At 44.8% G+C, this 18,839-nt stretch overlaps 1 protein-coding gene across 4 annotated transcripts in view; it reads left to right on the top strand.

Annotated features, from left to right (window-relative positions):
* Lrguk (leucine rich repeats and guanylate kinase domain containing) overlaps positions 1-18,839 on the top strand; it is a 110,311-nt gene that overhangs the window by 42,091 nt on the left and 49,381 nt on the right. For all 4 annotated transcript variants that reach the window (XM_005082385.4, XM_021234267.2, XM_040728633.1 and 1 more), the window contains exons 8-12: positions 1,780-1,860; positions 3,617-3,703; positions 5,012-5,118; positions 9,688-9,807; positions 16,206-16,302. In XM_005082385.4, coding sequence (XP_005082442.1) covers positions 1,780-1,860; positions 3,617-3,703; positions 5,012-5,118; positions 9,688-9,807; positions 16,206-16,302 — 492 coding nt within the window. The remainder of the gene's footprint in view (positions 1-1,779; positions 1,861-3,616; positions 3,704-5,011; positions 5,119-9,687; positions 9,808-16,205; positions 16,303-18,839) is intronic.

Below are 18,839 nucleotides of genomic sequence, written 5' to 3'. Positions count from 1 at the left end.
GTTGCTCAGATACTCTAATGGAAAAATACAAACCAAGTGTACCTTCCTGAAAAAAGTCAATGTAAGAGCAACTGATTTATTTTTCTTATAGATGGCTCACATGTCAGTCTAAAGGATAATTTCATTATCTTATTTTTGAATAAAGCTAATACAGTAGCTTGCTACTTCTCTAGCTAGATTAATTTGGGGGGAGGCACTGTATGTTGCAACTTTGGAGTTTGCCTTTCTGATTACGTAATTAGATATGGCATCCTATGAATGTGATATGTGTGTCTTACCACCCCTGATTTAGTTTTGGACTAATTTGCATTTTGTTGTCACTTGTGTTTGGATAACTCAGAAATTATCTGTGAATGTGTTGGTAATAATGCTTTTTATGAGATATGCAGAATGCTGTGAGAAATACTAACTTATTACAAAGTCCACTATCTGTACCTGCATAAGATGGTAATTGTCTATTGTAGAAAATTTAAGTAAGCCTACATTTGTCATTAGTATGACAGAGATGGAAGACTGCTGTAACCCAAGTGTGCTAAATCAAGTCACACTTCCACCTGGAGAATCATTTCCAGCTTTTCAGATTGTAAACTAGAACCTACACACAGAAGTTCTTAGTCAGCAGGTTCATCAGTGGACGCTCATCACAAATAGGTCCTACAGTCAGGGCCGGGTGGGGAGGGATGGTACATGCCTTCAATTCCAGTGCATGAGAGACAGAGTCAGGAGGATCTCTGTGAGTTCAAGGTCAGGCTGGTCTACATAATGCGGTTGTACAAAAAATAAATGACCCAGAGAGAGAGAGATTGGGGTTCAAGCTGAAGACCAGGGAAGCAAAGCAGCCAAGCCACCAGAGAGCTCTCACCTCTAACAGGGCTGCGGTGTTCCTATTCTCGATGTGCCTGTCCTCAGTGTAGTTGGAGAATGAATGCCTAATGCTGAGACCTTGCTCCTGTCTTATATTCCTCCCTAGTGCTGGGGTTAAAGGCGTGTGTTCCCAGGTGCTGAGATCATCTTTGTGTGATCTGTTTCTCTTCATGACTAGATCAATCTTGTGTAGATCTGGGTGGCCTTGAACTCACAGAGATCCGTCTACCTCTTAATCCTGAGTCCTAGAATTAAAGGTGTGTGCCACCACCTCCTAGCTTCTGGCTGCTGGGGTTAAAGGTGTGTGCCTGGCTTCTATAGCTTGTGAATGACTTCACTTTCTGAGTCCTCAGGCAAGCTTTAATAAATCATAAATTATATATCACTACATAATGGTTCAAGGCCAGCAAGGGTTACACAGAGACCATGTCTCAAAGCAAACAAACAAATTACAAAATTTCTGCTGTAAAGAATCTCTTATGGAAATGGCATAGAGTTACAGATGTACTACAGTAAGAAGGCTTAGCCAGTCACAGACACAGCAGGGAGGATAAGCTGGTTTGGGAGTAAAGTCAGGGCCTGGAGGGCTGGAATGAGGTGGCTGTTCTGTTTCTCTCACTTTCCATGCTAGTTCTACTTAAAATCAGCATGGATGGGAGGGAGATTACTATTCTCCAGCCCAAGGAGACAGGAGGAAATGGGGCCCTGCATGTTCACACCTACTGAAGTTACACAGTATTTCCAGTGTTCTGCAATGGCTTTGGAGCATTCTCATTGAGAAGCTGGATATTCAACGGGACACGTATGAAATAAATTAGATGTGAAGGAGTCAATATAATTGACTCCTATTATATTGTGTTCCCTATTGTCTTTCCTGGCTGGCTATTGATAATGGATTTATTTTTGATCAAACAGATTGAGGAGTTGAGTGAAATAGAATACATTGAACATCTTCCTATCCTTCGTGTTCTCAATCTACTAAGGAATCCAATTCAGGTGAGAATTTATTTCCCTTAGGGGTGGGTTGGGGAGGGGAGCAAGACCAGTCTTGGGATTCCTGTTCAGCCTGTGCTTTTGATAGGGGGGGGCATCAGGAATGTGAATGCAGCCCCCCACCTCTCTGAAAATAATTAGAACAGTCACATGAACTAACATTTCAAACAGCTTGCTTTTAGAGAAGTCTCATTGTCTTTCAAAGTTAACAAACTGTCAACTGCCCCAAGTCCAATAAAACCTGGAGTTGAAAGTCAGTTACCTGGTCCTTTAAGACAAATGATGGGTGGAGCTACACAATTATATCAGAGAATGAATAATAAGATTGTAAAGCAGTGTCCTTTCATATCAGAGAATAAAGAGCCCAGAGGTCCATACAGAATGTGGTTCCTGTTTTGTAACAGGAGAGGCAATGTTAGTGTGGACGCCTAAAGTAACTTGCCTGGATATAGCCATGGAATTAGCTATAAAATAACCATGGACTAAAATAACGCAGTCCCTAGGGGGTTGTAACCTTTGAGATCTAAGGATCAGGGACAGTTTTCCAGGCTTCTTTCCCTGTATTATTAATGCCCTTCCCACCCTCTTCCTTCACCCGTATTCTCCCCTTTGGCTTCCCCAGTCCTGACTACGCAAGCAAGCTTCTCTTACATTCGTTATGTTTATATCTTGATGAACAGATCTAGACAAGTGAGAATGTCAAATAGAAACAGAAAAGAAATATTGGAAAATAAAGGCAGACAGGGGACAGTGGCCAGCAAGGAAAAGAAAGGCCTTTCGGGAGAAGTAAGGGATGAGCTCCGAAGTGGCCACCACCCTCCAAGTGTTCTGCATCTGCACAAACCCCTCACGTGGTTAATTCACTTATAAACTCTGCCAGCGCTTACACTCTGAAGCGTGCGAGAGAAGCTTTAAAATGCTTCAGTTGGTGTATAATAATCATGCAGGTTTCTGGGGTGCAGTGTGGCAGTTCACTCACACACACAACACGGAGGATTCATCAGGGTCATTGGCAGTCTGTCTCCTTACACCTAACTTACACCTACCTGTATCTTGCTAGTCAAAGAGATGAAGCATCTTACACTCGGAACGCCCCCCAGTTGCCACTTTTAAGTCAGGCAATCCCAACAGTTTGCAGGGAGCAAAGGGGAATTTGTTCATAGGCGAGTATCATTTTATTATTGTAAGGCAAGTTCATAATGAATGATCCCAACTAATACAAAAGAACACAATAAATAATAAGCCCATGATGAAATAATAAGAAGTAGTCAAATGTCATTATTTTCGGTAATGAAACTCTGGCATTAGAAGAGAAAGGTTTGGTGTCTTAGATGAGCTGCCCCGCATCTTCAAGGCTTAGCTCTACCCCAGAGGATAATCCTGCCACCCTGTTTATCTCATGGGGAGATTAGGGAGATCGAACATTTGAAGAGCTTTATAAATTATAGGCCACATTCTGCACCTTGGTTGTTAATTTAAGGGGGCTGGTAAGCATGAAAATGCAGAGCCCTGTGTGTGTGTGCGTGTGTGTGCGTGCATGTGTGTGTGTGTGCTTGTGTGTGTGTGCTTGTGTGTGTGCGCGTGCGTGCGTGTGTGTGTGTGTGTGTGTGTGTGTGTGTGTGTGTGTGTGTGGTGGGGTTCAGGGTCATGGCAGCAGGTCTTGAAAGGTCCAGATAGAATAGAAAGTCCCCAAAAATGGGTTGGTGTTTGCTGACCCGGGAAGGGGAAAGTCACTGAATAGTCCTCTTATTTTTAATAGAACAAATCCGAGTACTGGTTCTTCGTAATATTTATGCTGCTGCGACTGACAGAATTAGATCAGCAGAAGATTAAAGTGGAGGAAAAGGTATGTAATCATGTTGCCTCGTGTGTTTCTGGTTAATGTGCTCAAAAATGTCACGCTGCTTGTAGCAGTGTAACCAATCAGCGAGAAGCATAGCAGTATGCAAATTAATTCTTTATTTAGGAGCGATTTCTTTGTCCTAGGATTTGTCAGTTGAGGCCTCTGTTGAGCTGGGTGTCAACACGTGCAGTGGCAGGTGTCCATGGGTACAATGGAAGTCTGACAGTGAGGAGTACTGGCGCCCCCTCCTGGCCAGTTGTGTCCTGATGGCAGTATACATAGCTTCCCTATCTAATCACAGAGTCTGAAATTCCATCTATGTTATTTTGAAAATTAATAATGAAATGGATCATGTCATTCGATGTAATCTAAAGGTGCTCAAATAACTACTCTGATATTATAGTTTCTTTACTTCTACTCTTTACCGATCCCTCTGACCACAAAGTTCCAGAGGCATGGGCTCTGAACTCACCAGCACCTGTCTCCCTCCCTCCCTCCCTCCCTCCCTCCCTCCCTCCTCCTCCTTCTCTCCCTCCCCCTCTGTCCCTCCCTCCCACAGCTGGGGCAGGCATAGCTGCTAATGAGGAGCTCCTTATACCAGATCCAATTTGAGCTGGGAATAGAGAAAGGTACAGGGGTAGGCGCATATTCCATCCCATAAATACCTTTCTGCAGCCCCGACTAAAAATAGTTCCAGATACTTCCTCATCCTTATTTGCACACTGCCAGCCACTGGGTATGAGCCTCTTTTCACATTTTGCAAGTAGAATTGAAGTGAAAGTCACTAGTAAACATACGGGATCATGCATTTAGAAGGTCCGTGAAGACAGAGGTCGCTACACCAGGGGAAGAACCTGTGTGTGTCCTTGGCTGGGTAAGGAGAGCAAGGCTGGGAGAGTGTGAGAGGGTGGGGACAGCCCTGGGCTAGAAGGTGTCAGGAAACAGTTCTCTTCTGTCGACTACCTAGAACCTTCGACAGTACACTGTATTCCTTCCCGTACTAGCAGTTGGATTGTTTATTGTATTGACATCCACTGAGTACTTTGGACTTTTTTCTTTAGCTCCCCCAAACCAGAGAATATAAAGGAAAAGAGGACCAAAGACCCCACTCTGCTTTTTACAACAACTGTCATTATTGGCACTTTAGGAAAGCCAGAGTTGACAGGAAGACCAAGCAAGTGCAAGGCCGGGGATCACGTGACTTACTCACGTGACTTACCTTGCCACTCTAGGTTGCATAGCTAGGAAATTCCCTGTGTTCTTTCGGGAAACAAACATGTCTCCTTTTTCCCTTTTCTCCTTCTGGGAAAGGTTGCAGCAGTGAATAAGTATGACCCTCCCCCTGAAGTGGTCGCTGTCCAAGATCACATGACCCATGTTGTCAACAGCATGTCGCAGCCACAGAGGATCTTTGACAGGTATTTATTAGGACCCTACAGTTGGAACTCTGGAGTGAGCAAGAAAGAGACAGGACTGTTGATCTTCCCCCCCCAACCCCCCAACCCCCGCCTTGTGTGACTCACTCTTTATAGAACCTGCTTCCTCGGTTCACAGGTTTAGAGTGCTGGCTGTTGTTCCACAGGACCCCGGTTCAGTTCCCAGACCCACATGGAAGCTCACAATTGTCTTTAACTCCAGTCCCAGGGGATCTGACACGCTTTCCTGGCTTCCATGACTATCAAGCACACACACAGGACACGGACTACAGACTACATGAAGGCAACGCACTCATGGACATAAGATAGTAAAAACAAAGTACTTGAAGCTGCTTTCTTGCCTCCCCTGAAGTAAGGGGCCACGTCTTCCATCATGGCCTGTTACTGTGCATTTCAATGTGATTGCACTTTGGTGACTTTCCCGGACGTAATGGTGATCTGACTCACCTGAACTCGTTCATTAGGTCCCTTGTATTCTAGCTAGCCTGAGACAAATGACAGTGATTCTCAAGTCAAAAGTGTAAACTTTTCTGCCTAGGATAGAAACCCGGAGCTTTATCTCACTAACAGAAAGTTTGTATCATTTATAAGCACACAGATCCCTCTTCTTGTTGCTTTGATGATGAAGCGTTCGTTTTAGCAGTCCATCAACGGTGATTCAGGAGAAGAGGGATGGCCCTTGTCTTATGGTTTGAGAGGGTGTGGTCCAGCACCGTGATGCAGAAGAGAAGCAGGGACCGCACCCAGCGGTGGCAGAGGGAGCTTGCTTATGTCTGGGCACATCGGGAAGTGGGGATGGAATGCAGGGTCTCAGCTAGCTTTCTCCTGTCTCCATATGTCGTCCTGGGTGGTACCCATGGTGATTTGAATGAGAAGTGTCCCCTGCAGGGACTTGTATGTGAACACCTGGTCCTTAGTTGGTGGTGCTGTTTAGGAAAGGTTATGGAACCATTGGGGGGGGGGTGGGTACAGCCTTGCTGGAAGAAGTACGTCATCGGGGGAGGGTTCTGAGGGTGTGCAGGTCTGCCTGGCTTCGAGTTTGTCCTCTCCGCTCTGTGTTTTCAGTTGAAGATGTGATCTCTGAGCTTCCTTCTCCAGCTGCTGCCCGCCCGCTCCCCTGCCATCATGGATTCTTTCTCTAGAACCATGAGCCCCAAGTAAACTTCCCCTTTTATTAGTTGCTTTGGGTCATGATATTTTATCAGAGCAAAAAGTAACTAATACACTGCCCCACACATGGGTCATATTCCTCTCAGTTACTCCTGTCTGGAAAACCCCTCAAAAATGCACCCAAAGGTGTGCCTGGTTAATATCCAGACAGGCTGGTGGGTACAACGAACCGTCACACATCGTTGTGAATGGTTCCTTAACTGTTAGCACATGCTAAATACTCCGGCCAGAGAGTGTTGTTTGAGTTCGGATTTTTAGGGGAGCATCTAGAAGGAAGGCCAGCTCACCTCAGAGAAACCTGAATAGTCTCTGCTGAGCTGCCATCAGCACAGCAGGGAGGAGCCGCCTTGCCTGGCTGCATGCATGAATCCAGTCTCTCACCTCCAGATCCGAAGACAGATTTACCGCCATTTCTCCATTTCTTTTTAAACAGTCTGTCAGAGCAGATGGCCACTAGTGCCATAAGTATAACATGGAAATTCTATCAATACCCACAGGCATTTTAAAAATACTTGCGAAGCTCTTGGATACACGCACTTCTTGTCTTCATGTGTTTGCTTCTGCACCTCACGGCTGGCTTCCCACAAGAGAGCAGAGTGTTTCATTTCACCATCCTGGACATGGTTTTTACATATAGTGCAGTCTTGTCGACACTGACAGTTTAGCATGTTTATGAGAGCCCCCCAGTGAGATGATTTAGCCTTCCATTGTGTGCATCAGGGAAAGCACTTCTGATTTGAGAGAGGGTCTCCTTCCTGATTTGTAATGTCACTGCCTGTTCGATGCCTTAGGGTGTATTACTGTAAGAATGTGCGTCAGGGACATCAGTAGTAGCATGTGATAAACATGCATTTCTTGGTCACGTCTGGCCACCAGACAAACAAGGGCAGAGGCCAGGTAGGTCTGGATCATGGTTCACAGTTCTGCCTCAGTGTCTGCCAGGGCGGCCAGCCATGGCCTTTCCCACGGCAGCAGGACACAGCAGCTTCCGGCAGGGCACCCACAGGGTGTGGGCACCTGGCCTGCTGGGTACAGATTGCACTGTGGGAAATCAGGGTCCCCTCATTGGGGTGAGGGTGCCTGATTGAAATGGCACAGACTCAAGTGCCCTGGCTGTCACCGACGGCTCTTTGCCCTTCCCTATGCCCAGTCTTCCCCAACCATCCTGTGCGTGCTCTCTCCCGGTTCTGGCACGAGCATTTCTTCAAGAGGCCTTGGTTTTGTTCTGGCCTGCTTTGGATGTAATGCATGCTTTCATAGGTTTTTCTTGTTGTTGTACTTAAGGACAATTTTTGAATTGTCTAACATTTTTCTTGTTCCGTTGCTTTGATTTTCTTGGTCAGAAAGACTTCTTTTGCCTACTTTCAATATTTGTCACTGCCTGTCATGTTTTCTTTTTTTTTTCTTGAAAAGTTACTTTGAGGGAGCCACTCATTCACACGCAGTTGTAGGAAATAGTAAACATGGACTGTGGACATTTCCCGCATACTCCACAATAGTGGTGCCCAGGACAATGCCAGAGCCAGGAGACTGACCCAGAAGCCTTGTGAGTCACTCGCCAGGTTTCTCTAGCCCCTCAGGGCTCCTGTGTGCTCAGCCCTGTCTGGTTCTGTGCAGTTTCATCGGGAGTCTGTCATGGAGAACCATACTCAAGACTTGGCAGCTTCACCCCAGGCCTCCCTTAGGTGCTCCCAGATAGCTGTGGCTCCTCTCTCTCCCCCTCCCTTCCTCATGTCTCATCCCTGGAAGCCACGGATCTGCCCCCATGTCATACTACTGTCACTTCAAGAGTATAATGCACAGAGATCACACAGTGCAACTTCCCCAAAGTTCTCATGCTCCCACCCCATGCAGGGCACCCTCCTGGAAACTCATCCATGGGGCTGAATCCTTTTTTATTGTTAAGTAGCATTCCAGGGCATAGGTGTGTCAGCATTAACTTAACTGTTCCCATGTGAAAGGTGTTTAGGCTGATTCTAGTCTGGGCTGTCACTAATAAAGTTGCTCTGAATGTCCGCAAACAGGCTTTTGCACGTTTGGTTCAGCCTGTCTGCTTCCCGTAGGTACCGAGGGCTGCTTGGTGGGTTCCTGCCCTTAGGTCTGTCAGAGGATGCCCACTGCTTCCTTCTCCTGCACAGGGTCCCTCACAAGGCAGTCTGCACATTCCTGGGAACACTTCATCTCCTTCTGCTGTGTGTTCTCCGTGGGCGCTTGTCCTTAAGCTTTCTCTACTTTGATGCAAACCCGCAGAGATTAGAAGCCCATGCTGTTATCCTGGATGTCATAGAATCTTCACTTAATCCACACCTCAGCCACGCAATCAAACATCTTGTTTTATTCCGTTTCTATAGTTTATTTCATGAAGAGTGTGCAAACACATAGGCGCAGTATATGATGCAGGATGCCTTGTTGACAATTTCATGCCTTCTTCTTGTTTTAAGCATAGGGTCTCTCTTTGTAACTCTGGCTGGCCTGGAACATGCTATGTAGTCCAAGCTGGCCTTCAACTCACAGAGAGCTTTCTGTCTCTGTCTTCCAAGTGCTGGGATTAAAGGATGTGCCACTGTGCCAGGCGATACTTTTATTCTTTATTCTTCCAGTCTCGAGTTACATACCAGCCCTTCCTTTCCTTGGAGCAAGTCAGTCTGCCTTCCTTGGCTACAGCTTATGTTACGTGAGGAATGCTAGAAACAGCCCCCTTAGCACTGTGGCAGTCACACGAGGGACGTGCAGAACTTGTAGAGCAGTTCCTTGCATACGGTGATCACTCCTGCTGCATTGTGTCTCTGAAGCCTGCTTTGAATGCCTGTGTTTAGTTTAAGGCAGGGGATGTGGATCCTGAACACCGACCTCAGAACTCACTCACTTTGCTCATTGGTCAATTCCAGAGGGAGGAATACTTTAGCAATCAGGATCTAAGGTGTCCTTCCATTCTTTTCCTTTAGAAAAGCTTGGTAAAGCAAATTGAGAGAAATTTGTATTTTACCTTTATCCTTTGAATGGAAGGTTATATTTTATTTTACGTTGTATATGCGTGTGTGCCTGAGTGTATGTGTGTGTATCATGTGTGCCTAGGTCCCTGTGAAGGCAGAGGAAGATATCAGAGTCCCCTGGAACTGGAGTTATAGTTGGTTGTGAGCTGCTAGATGTGGGTGCTGGAATCCGAACCTGGATCTTCTTGGGAGAGCACTAAGTGCTCTTAATCCCTGGTCTGCCTCTCCAGCCCCAGATGCTGTTTTTGATATATTAGAATCCCGTTACTGGAGAGTGGAACCATCCTTCCACTAGCCTACATTCAGCAAGCGCTGTTGGTTATGACCGTGACGTAGAAAACTTGAGCGGGTGGCTAACATACTGTGTCTCTGCTGGATATTGTTGCAGCACTCTGCCGAGCCTGGATGCCCCTTATCCCATGCTGGTTTTAACTGGTCCTGCAGCTTGTGGCAAACGAGAACTCGCCCACCGCCTCTGCAGACAGTTTAGTACTTACTTCAGATACGGGTAAGTTTGCCTGTTGGCGTAGTCTTGGAGAATCTTCTGCCTTGCTGGGGACATCAATAGTTTCTTTCTACAAAGTTCTCAGATGTAGTCAGTTCTGTCTGCCTTAAGCAAATTTTTGCACTGACATAACAATTTATTTAAGTTATATTTAAAAGCTAGAAGTGGTAAGTAACGTGGGCATTGGCAGATGACAAATCCTCAGACGTCCCAACCACCATATTGCTACAATTGGATAGGTTCTATTACTTACTCTTGCATGATCTAGACTCTTGCTTTTCCTGCCATCCTAAAATGATATAGTAGAGATGATTGTCAATGTATATTCCAGTTACAGAACTTATCAATTAGCCAAAAGAAACAAAATATTTTTCTCTTTGGTGAGAGCAGCAGTAAATCTCTCTCAGTGACCAGCTGACCAGCCGAACACATTAACAATCAGGGCACACTCGTTCCTTTCTACACCTCTCCCATGCAAGCTCGCCGAGCTTCTTTGCCATGTACTGAACTGTAATACACATAGGGTTTAATGTTTAATCCTTCAGATATTTAAGTTGATGCGATGCCAGCTCAAATCATTCTCCAAGACCTGAAAATACTGATCTTAGTTGAGCACCATGGTGTCTTGCTGTTGTGTGTTGAGGAGAGGTAAACAAATGTCTACTCGTTCCAGATAGGGAATCTATGACAGGCCGAAGGAGCGATTCTACTAGAGACCTGTCTGCTGAACTGATGAGTTTACTGGGGGTTATTAACAGTAGCAGGACACTCAAAGGCAGCTACATCACTGTCTCTGCAGTCCATCTCAGCATAGGTGACGACCCACAAAAGCTGGACCCCTCCAGTTCCCTATACCACTTCCAGGCAGTCCTTACTCTGTGTGTGTGTGTGTGTGTGTGTGTGTGTGTGTGTGTGTGTGTGTGTGTGTAAAACCTCGAGGAAATGGAGGTTTGGGGGAGCAGGGTGGGTGGGGCAGTGGCGTGGGTGAGGGGAGCTCTACTCATGAATCTCGTGTCTAGAACTTCCTGGAACGTACTTCCTGAGTCTGAGGGCCCTTCCCTTCAGAGCTCTCTGAGTCTAATGAGTTTCTCTCCAGAATGGGCAGTGTGTGACAGTTGCAATTTCAGATGGACATATATTTACAAAATACGTATCTCTCAGATATGTATGTATACCTGAGGAAAATCAGCCCATTAGACTTAGAGGTGTTTTAGAAGTTTCTGGAAATCACATTTAGAATTGGCCTGTTTCCTCTTTGAACTTTACATGTGGCAAAGGAATTACTTTGGAATTAGTGGTGTCTGCCAGTGTGTTGAAGATGTAACTATAAAGCTGTATAGGCCTGTAAGAAAAATTTACAAGTTTCTAATGCTGTTACAGAAAAAGTCCCCTCCTACAACTGTGTCTGTTCAAACAATGTAAATGGCATCTTCAAAAGGCCCATTTATTTAGATGCTTAAAATTGCAACACACATTTGGACATTTCTAGACACAAAGACTGTAAGAATATAAATATTACAAAGTAACAAAAGTAAGTTAAAAGTGAGTGCTAGCATTAAAAAGCTTAGTGTTCCATTATGTCCATTCGGGAACATCCAGCCTGCTTCCAGAGATAAGCAGAGTTCAGTGAGTAGAAGGTGAAACTAGAGAGGTAGGGTGTATGCTGACCATTGTCCCAGGATACAAATTTGGAACGTTTTAGCAAACCAAGGCAACCTAGGGAACCAGGGCTTTCTCTTATTACTGTCATGCCTATAGTGGCATCTGGCAATGGCTGGTGGCCTGATCATGTTTATTTACAAGTGATATGCTCTTGCCAAGGTGTGTTTGGTCTGATATGTTTTTCGAAATGTTTATTGACTTACCATCAATATTTCTAATTCAATCTGCTCCTATGTTCTTCTCTGGCTCAGTTACTCATTGCCACCCAATCCGATATGTCCCTTATTAAAATGCTTACCCATCCTGATTCTATTGGTTTAATTAGTGTCTTTTTTCCTGGCTTGCCTAAGCCGGCTAGAGGAGTGGCCACATCAGCCTTGTTCACCAATGAGCTCTTGCTGTCTAACATATGACCAGGTGCTTCATGCATGTGTAATAAATATTTGTTGATTGTGCAAATGGACAGCCAGGTTAATGGCCATGTATCAAATGTGGTTGACACAGCGGTGCTGTGAAGCATAGATGACTTTCCTGATGGATCTGTGGAGAAGTGGACGGATGAATGAACTCATTCAGTATTACTTGTGTTAAGACTGCTGAGGTTCTTTCCTTTGTGCGGTGTGTATTCATGGACTGCGTAGCATTTGTGTGCAGCTCTGAGGTGACAAAGCACATCCCTCAGAATGAGCCCCGAGCCTGTCCTGATGGTGCCGCCACTGGGATTCTTCTCTTCTGACTGCAGTTGGTGATGAATACTAAAATGCTGCCAACTGCTCCTACCACCTTCCCCCTTCTCCCGCTCCCTCAGAGGCTCAGAAGTGGCTCCACCCACTGTATCTCAGCATCCTCATGGAGGCAGAGAGCCAGGCGTGTTCAGTAGCAAATCATTCTAAGAATTCCACCCTAGACTATGTCCTCAGATCTCAAAGATGGGCATTACATAGCTAGTGATTTCATCCACCTAGAAGGCTAAGATAGTTCTGTCATTATACGAAGCCACTTTCTGATTAAAACTGTAGAGAAATGTCTTCAGGGACAAGCCATTGCTCTCAGTTAGAGAGGTGTTTGTTTGTTTGTTTGTTTTAATGTTCCTTATCCCACGTAGGTTGTGCATGTTTAATTAAATGAAAGAAGCCATGGATACAATCTCATTGTGCAACCTTTTCCTGGCTATTTGTTTGACTCTTCTCGCTCCCTCCTATTGACTTTATTTTATTCTTTAAAAATGGCATTCACCAAGATCAAGATGTTCAGTGACATTCTCACATGCTAAGTTGCATGTACAGAGATGGAATAAACATAATTCTGCTGTATGACAAAGAGTGGTGGGGCTGAGGCGTTCTACTGTGATTAGGCTTTTGTTTTACTATTTCTTCTTGGCTTAGAAATCAGCCAGATGTCCTTTCTTTACCTGTGTTAGTTAGTGGTGATGGAGAGGTAAAAGCGTACTGCCTTCAAAGTCTATTTCTTTATTTTGGTTTATTGAGACAAGCTTTGTCTGTACAGCCTTGGCTGCCCTGGAACTCACGCTGTAGACCAGACTAGCCTTGAACTCACAGAGATTCGTCTACCTCTGCCTCCCTAGTGCTAGGATTAAAGATGAGCACCACCACCACATGGCTGTCTACTTATTTCTAACTCCATATTGCCATACAAGCCAGAGAGTTCCTGGCAAAGCTTTGGATAAAGGAGCCCCCACTAAGTTAGACCACCCTCCAGTTTTAAGGTCAGTCACATGATCTTAAGCACCCTTAAAGACAAACTTTATTCCTCCCTCCACCTCTGTTTTATAATAACCTCCATTGTCACTGGAGTTTTCATGGCTACGCACTGAGAGAGATCCTAGCAATGTGACTCACTACCGAGTGCTTGAATCATGGGTGTACAGCCCAGCTCTGCCTGAATATCTGTACAGAACTTGCTGTCCTGCTAATGGTTTCCTGAGGCAATGCAGTCCAGAACTGAGGTTCTAAATCTGTGTTTCTGAATCACACCGACATGGTCAACCTCCTTAGCCATCTGCTCACTCTTTGTTCTTAGACATCTTTTCATTCTGTTATCTTGTCCTAGATACGGAAGAAGGCCAATATTAGGGATGAATATCCAAATACCTTTCCTTCCTGAAAGTATCCTTTCCATGGGCATGATTTGTTTGGAGTTTTGGTGAGAGCTTGCTCTGGAATGCCAAAGCCCCCTTAGCCCTTTATCACCAGACATGGAGTCCCTAGCTTAGTCCGTTTGTGGTAAAGAGAAACTAACAGGGATAAGCCATGATATCATCACGTATCATGATTGTATTAGTTAATTAATTAGCAAGTAATAAAGTCAGATGAGGGGGCCGATGCTGAAGGGGAGGGCCCAGAGAAATCCGTTTCTGTTAAACTTGGTGCTGCTGTTCCTAGGTGAGCTTGGTGAAACGATGCCTTTACCGTGAAGTATTTCCCTTCCGGGATGCTCACCATCGGGCAGCATACACGCAGCGGAGGTTTCTATGTGTGAAATTGGATGACAGGTTGAAAATCCCACAGGCCATCTCAGGTCCTTCTTAATAGAAGGTCCCCCGGCTGTCACCAGTCCTCACTCTCCACATGACTGAAACTATCTCTTTGCTTACCTGCCCACACACTTCATATTGCTTCTTCAAAACTCCCTGCCACTCAAGCCCTTTGTTGGGAAATGTAAATTCAGTGTAGTGTGTAAAGACTTTGCTGAGGGTGTACAGCCAGGAATGCCAGGCCACAGACTTATCTCCTCTGACTGTCAAGGACACCAATAGACAGAGGGGCCCAGGTCTCTGCCCAGGCACAGAGAGAAATGCCAGTGTGTTTCAACAACAAAACAAATGTCATCATGTTTTGAATGTACTCTCTTTCTGGTATCTACAGTGTAAACATAACATTGAGACCTGAAATTTTCTGGCTACAGTAAATTCTTGATTATTCTACATAGGGGGAGCCATTATTTGAATTTTAAATCTGTGTTTTTGACTTTGTAATGTGCCAGCCTCCTAATTGGTATGTTGTTATAGAAGCTGACTGGAGTTGTCCTGGTATGGCTGCTTAGCTCCATGTAAATCACTGTGTTCAGTTTGCCATCTGTAAAATAGGAAATAATATCTGCTCTGTGAGGTTTTGGATTTTTTTGTTTTGGTAAATGATTTAGCATGTCAAGCATCTATCAATTCTCATCTCCTATTTTAGAACTATTAGATAATCTAAAATTTGCTCTTATTACCAGAACTTAATAGTGGGAAAGTAGAAGGATGTAGTTGCTTTTTTTCTCTTTTGTAGTTGGCTTTTTCTCTTTTGTGGGGCCTCCACACAGCTCCCAAATAAGACACAAAGACTTATTCTTAGTTACAAATGCCTGGCCTTAGTTTAGCTTATTTCTAGCCAGCTTTTCTAACTTAAATTATACTGTTTCTCATTAACTCTGTTTTGCTGCTGTTCTTTTTACGTTTCTTTACTCTGTACATCTTTCTTTCCTTCTTACTCCATGCTGGCTGGGTGGCTGGCCCCGGCATCTCCTCTCTCTCCTTCTTCCATCCTTCCTTCTTGTGCCTAGATTTCTCCTCCTATTTATTCTCTGCTTGCCAGTCTTGTCTATCCTTTCTCTGCCTGGCTATTGGCCATTCAGCTCTTTATTAGATCAATCAGGTGCCTTAGGCAGGCCAGGTGAAAGAAATTCAACACAGCTTTACAATAATCGACACACTTCCTTAAAGTAACACGCAGCATAAACAAAAGTACTGTTCCGTAACAGAAGGGTCTGAGATCAGAGTCTTGGGGGAGTTGAGAACTTTGTGTCTGGTTTTCTGGGGTGACCTTGGACTGGTCACTTCCTTCGTCACCTTTCCAATGGTAGACTCTGTAGCTGTTACCACTCCACGCCTTTTACTTTCCCTTGAATGCCATGCCTGCTCTGTTCCAGGTGTTGGGAATGCAGTGACAAAGTAAGGGACAAGGGTTTTTCCAGCTACATATTGTGCTGGGAAGACAGGAAAAACTATGAAAGGAGGTTTCAGAGTGCGTGCGTGCGTGCGTGCATGCGTGACTGTGTGTATGTGTGGATTTAGGGATGCTATCTCAGGGCAGTGGATAGACAAAGCCTCCCGGGTTATGAATCCATTCACCACTTGAACCATGTGTTCCCATAGAGGCTCATGTATAAGTCAAGTCCAGAGAGAATGAGGTATTTCTGCCCTCATGTGGAGGGGGACATGGGCCCTGAACAAGCAGTTGGGAATGCGGGTGGTGTAGCCTGAGGTTGCGGGAGTATAAAGACCTGCATACTTCACCAGAGGACATTAGGAGGAGTATGGGGAAGTCAACACTTAAACCCAGTCCTGACAAACAAGCGGCCATGTGGAGAGAGGAGGGGAGCCGACAGGAAATGCCCATAGATCAGAGAGAATATGAAAGCAGCTGGGTGAGCAATCACTACTCTGATACTTCATAAACAGTCATTATGTGGTGGCAGAGGGGTGATTCAGAAGGCGATAAATAATGTAAGTAAAAATTGGGTATTGATGAGCCAAAATTTGTATAATCCTCATAGATGATAGTGATTAACTATAGTCTAAGACTTCTAAAGCATGCTGTTTTGACAATTACATTACTTTATGATTTATGATCTGTGGGTCAATTTCATTTCTTAAACATTCTTCATAATGAAAGCTTTTCCACTGTGACTTCCAAGTTGCTAAGAATAGCTGGTACTCTCTGTTTCTGTGACTTCAGGGCCTGTCACACCACAAGACCACCATACTTTGGCGAAGGGGATCGAGTTGATTATCACTTTATCTCTCAAGAAGTTTTTGATGAAATGCTGAGCATGGTAAGGCTGCTCCCTGCTATTTTCTCCCCCTTTTTTAAGCACAGAAGAAATCCATGTTCTTTGTCAGAAATATGAGCAAATGGTGGTTTCTAAGAAGGTAAGGAGTAAATGCTGTGCACTTTGTAAGTCTGGTTCAATTTGAGAGTTTTCTGCACCTTGACGGGCTCATCACTGAGGGTGGTGCAAATCCCCTTGAATTCACATGCATTTTCTTAAACATCGTTTCTTCCTTGCCTTCATGTGGAAGGGAATGTTCACAACTGAGTGTGTTTTACCAGTTGTAAGTACACACTAATGCAAAACATACTCACCCCACCCCTGACTTCATTACCCCGAAGCCCATCTCTGATCGCCACAACTCCTAGCAAATCTGTGCCTCTTACTTTCTTTTGCAAGAACCTTAGTTTTGTTTACATCACAGTCCTTCCTACCACCAAGAGAAGCACTCACCACTTCATCCTCTTACGTAGCTTACTGAGGACCAGGTGACAGACCAGTCTTTGTGCCGCCAGCCTCCAGTCAGGAGTACTATATCTCCTCCCTCTTTTTCTCTTCGCCCTCCCTTCTTTCTCTGTTTTTATCCCACAATGGACCTGGATTGAAACTCCAGTGTCCATATCATGGAGCGTTTAAGCTTGGGCTGTGCAATTACATTAGCTCAATTTTGGACTCTACCATGGGGCGTGTCCTCAGGGCTCATCTTGTCCTCACACAAACACAAGTGAGCGAGTCCCATACTCCCAGGCAGCTCTCCCTAAAGCCCTGTCAAAAGGACATCTTGACCATCATACATCTTCTCCTAGGACTGTATTTTGACAAGTCTGCCTGATTTATTAGGCGTTTCCTGGAAATTTGTATTTCTAAAGGCCTTTAAAAGAGATGTGAGATATGTCTCCACAGTACTACAAAGAGTTTCTTCAGCACCCTAGGATGGAAGCCCCGCCTCCCGCTCCATCCCCACATGGATGTTAATTTCCACTGTTAGAGTGGGGCATTTTCTCTGGGAGTTCAGTTTATCTGTGCACCTGCTCTCTGATGTTCCTAGCTCATCAGGTCTGTAGTCAAGTTAGCCTGGTTCAGTCCCCAGTCTAAGAAGTCACCGCATTTCTAGGCTATATTTAGCTTTACAGTTTAGAGCTCCACAGACATCCCCATGTATTTGAGAAGAACTCATTTTTCCTGTCTCTGCCAACATGTATTATCTCGATGTAATTTTCATCAACTTGAGTTTCACTTCCAATCTCCTTTTCTTGAGAGTGTGACACTGTTTCATAAAGAGAGCTAAGCCTAGAGAGTCACAGACTCATGACACGTTGTGAGCCTTCACTGTCAGCCTTCTGCACGGGGAACACCTCTCCACACACCACCTGCCCAGACAGCCTGGCTCTCTCTCTTCACAGACACTCTGGCCCCGCACACCTACTGTGAGCAGCCACACCTAGCTTCTAGATGGATAAAGCATATGGACCTCCATCTTCTCTCATGTTGACATGTCTGTTCAGTGAACACTTCCTCCAACCAGCAGATCATTCCCCTATCAGTCTCCAGATAGATACATCAGCTCTCTGTAGAGGAGCAATGCTTAGTCCTTCCTCTACAGAAGCCCCCCCTCTCTGTGGAAATGAAACCACTGGAGGCTTCTGTTGTGTGCCCACTGCTGCTTATTAGGAAACTCAGATGCACTTAGGAAATGAAGGGAGTGTGACTGACCAGAGCTGAGGGAACTGTATCATCTTAGTGTTTAACAGATCAGTTGAATGGGATCTCTCCATGCATGCTTCCAGGAAATGCTTATGAGACCCACCAAGGAAGTAAATAAACATGTATCTGAAAAGTAATTCAGATATTCATACATTTTGGAAACAGGGCTCACCATAGAGCATTAGAATTCTCCGGAGACACAGAACCAGTAAATAGAGTCTCTTTGTGGGTGACCTTCCTGTTCTGTACAAGCCCTTAAAGGGATTGGATGCAGTTTACCCACACTCCAGGACAGTATGCTTCTTCCAAGTTCATCAATTTCGCTGTTAATCTCACCTCCAAATATTCTCCATCTTGACCCATGAACTTAACCAGCACATATGGTAAATAAGCTAAAACATGAAAGATGAGTCATAGCTGCATCATCTACATTCATAAATGTACATACTTAAATACATGCACACATGTGGGAAAAGTCAGAACATTCTTTTCAAAGAACAAAGAGATTATGACATTGAAAGAGTAAAAAACTAAGGACATATGTTGTTGGGTTTTTATCTTTGATTATAATGATTTTTCTCATCATTCCCCAGCACACATAATCTCCAGAAACCCACCAACCCAAAAGGCACCCTGTGTCCCCTGCCAGTCTGTCATCTATACATATCTCCAGAACATCTGGAGCCAGGAGTGTAGCCAGAGGCTTGAGGCTGCTGATGCTGTTAATGATGACAGTATTAGACTCCTAACTGCTTGCTATTTTTAATGATGGGCCTACCGTTTAACAGGGTTGGATGCATCCCTGAACATTGCTTATTTTAAAGTCATGCATTTCA

The sequence above is a fragment of the Mesocricetus auratus genome, unplaced genomic scaffold, assembly GCF_017639785.1.
Source record: "Mesocricetus auratus isolate SY011 unplaced genomic scaffold, BCM_Maur_2.0 Super-Scaffold_100019, whole genome shotgun sequence".
In the NCBI taxonomy this organism is placed as follows: domain Eukaryota; kingdom Metazoa; phylum Chordata; class Mammalia; order Rodentia; family Cricetidae; genus Mesocricetus; species Mesocricetus auratus.
Note: the sequence above shows the minus strand (reverse complement) of the source record. Positions and strands in the feature narration are given on the sequence as shown.